The sequence below is a fragment of the Tarenaya hassleriana genome, unplaced genomic scaffold (genome assembly GCF_000463585.1).
Source record: "Tarenaya hassleriana unplaced genomic scaffold, ASM46358v1 Cleome48, whole genome shotgun sequence".
NCBI classification, from domain to species: Eukaryota; Viridiplantae; Streptophyta; class Magnoliopsida; order Brassicales; family Cleomaceae; genus Tarenaya; species Tarenaya hassleriana.
In genome coordinates, this window is record NW_010967498.1 from 61,226 (window position 1) to 63,805 (window position 2,580).

The window sequence follows — 2,580 nt, forward strand, 5'->3', positions numbered from 1 at the left end:
ACTAAAACGTAATAAATTGTACTGTTAAACCTAAAACTATAAAATTTAATCTAGTTGAATTGAATATTTATATAATTATAATTATATTTAAATCGGATATAACATAAAAGTAGATTGAATATGATTTTTTAAATTAAATTAATTGAATCGAATCATAAAAAGTAATTAAGAAAACTAATTTGGGTGTTTTGCATTTTCAAACTCGAGAGAATTTGAAATTGCGTGAGAGGAAAAACTGGGACAATTTTCTAATTTTCATTAACACACAAAAATGCAACAGTACAAACTATTTATACTAAACAATCAAACCAGAAAACCAAAAATAAACCGGAAACAATAAAATGGTCTAAACCAGAATAAACCAAATGCCTAAGAACAGATACACTAAGACTCCCTCTCAAGATGGTGAGTACAAAGAATGTAATCCCATCTTGCCAAGAAGATGTCGGAAGTGATCCACATACAGAGGCTTAGTCATCCCATCAGCAATCTGATCGTTTGTAGAAACGTGCAATGGCTTCAGAAACCCGACCTTGAGTTGCTCCCGAACAAAATGGCAATCAAGTTCAATATGCTTGGTGCGCTCATGAAACACCGCATTATTCGCAATATGAATAGCAGACAAACTGTCAGAGAACAATGTCACCGGTTGCTGAATACCAAAATGCAAATCTTTGAAAACTGATGCATTCCAAACCAATTCACATGTGGTTTGTGCCATGCTTCTATACTCGGATTCAACACTACTACGAGATATAGTAGACTGTTTCTTTGACTTCCATGAAATCAAAGCTTTGCCAAAGAACACACAAAAGCCAGTAACTGACCGGCGCGAATCTGGACAAGATGCCCAGTCGGCATCACAAAACGCAGTAAGCCGAGTATCAGTAGAAGCTGGATAGAAAATACCTTGCGCAGGAACACCCTTCAAATAACGGAGAACTCGATGAGCTGCCTGAAGGTGATCTGAACGAGGTTGAGACATATACTGGCTCAGTTTTGTCACAGCAAAACTAATATCAGGTCTCGTCAAAGCCAGATAAATGAGTTTGCCAACAAGCCTTCGATACTCCAGTGGATCAGAAAATAATATACCAGAATCAGAAGATAGCTTGTTACGAAATTCCATAGGTGTTGAGGCTGGCTTACACCCCAGCATGCCAAAATCTTCAAGTAATTCCAAGGTATATTTTCTTTGACACACTGAAATCCCTTTTGAAGATCGTGTCACCTCAAGTCCAAGAAAGAACTTCAAATCCCCAAGATCTCGAATCTTAAATGCAGTACTAAGAACAGATTTAATTTCAGAAACCAATTCTGCATTATTGCCTGTTACCAAGATGTCGTTAACATAAACTAGAACAGCTACAATAGCAGAATTAACTTTCTTGACAAAAAGTGAATTATCTGCCTGAGATTGAAGATAACCAGCATCTAACAAAACCTGAGTAAGCTTGATATTCCACTGTCTAGATGCTTGTTTCAATCCGTAGAGGGATTTCTGAAGTTTACACACAAAATTAGAAGGAATTTGCTCCCCCTTAAGTACAACATATCCTGGAGGCAAAGACATGTAAATTTCTTCATCCAAGTCACCATTCAGAAAAGCATTTGAAACATCAAGCTGATGAAGAATCCAGTTCTGCGAAGCTGCCAGTGCTAGAACAATTCTGACAGATGTCATCTTTGCCACAGGACTAAAAGTCTCGAGATAATCTATTCCTTCTAATTGTGTATAGCCTTTGGCGACTAACCTAACTTTATGACGTTCAACAGTGTAATACCCCGAAACCCGAATTGAATATTTAATTATTTAAAGATAAATAATTAAATAGAGATAACACGGAATCACCAAAAATACATAGTGCAACGCCGGGGAGAGGCACGAGGATCGTCACGTGCGGATTGGACCGAGAAAGAACGAAGAAACGGGAAAAGAAAAAGAAAAAAAAAAAAAAGAGCTGGTCCGCCGGACCAGGCCTGGTCAGGGGCGGACCAGCACTCAGCCGGACTCGGACCAAACCCAAAAAAAAATAAACTGACCCCGGTCCGCCGGACCAAACCCTGGTCCGCCGGACCGGGCATCGACAGAACGCAAGTTGCCAACTTGCGGTCTTGGGACGCGGAATACGCCGGATTCCGGGACCCACTCGCCGTCCCGTCGCCTCCCACGCCTCGATGACGTTGCAGGCTCGCCAATGGGCTTGGGCTTGAGCCCACAAACTCCCTATCTCGCACCATAAACACCTCCCAACCCTGGCATTCAGCCATTCTCGGACAGAAACAGAGGAAGAAAGAAAAGGGGAGAAAGGGAGAGAAAGGAGACGAACCCGGGGCAAGGGGAGCTCGGGGAAGCAAGGAGGAACGTACCTAGACGTGTCCTGAAGGTGCTCACGTCGTGTGGAGCCACGAGGAACGCACACAAGGTCGGACAAACTCAAGAATAAGGTGAGGAGTTGGATTTGTGCAATCTCGTTATATTAAACATAGATTTACATCCCTAAACATGTTCTAAGTCTCAAACACGCAAGAAAATCTCGAATTGAACCATCAAACATTGATAACGAGATTGCACAAATC

The 2,580-nt window shown here is 41.2% G+C and overlaps 1 protein-coding gene across 1 annotated transcript; it reads right to left on the reverse strand.

Moving 5' to 3' along the window:
* Positions 1–397: 397 nt before the first annotated feature.
* LOC109117185 (uncharacterized mitochondrial protein AtMg00810-like) lies at positions 398–1,684 on the reverse strand. Its single transcript, XM_019203991.1, has one exon. It carries the CDS (start codon positions 1,682–1,684, stop codon positions 398–400), a length of 1,287 nt encoding a protein of 428 aa, XP_019059536.1.
* Positions 1,685–2,580: the final 896 nt, after the last annotated feature.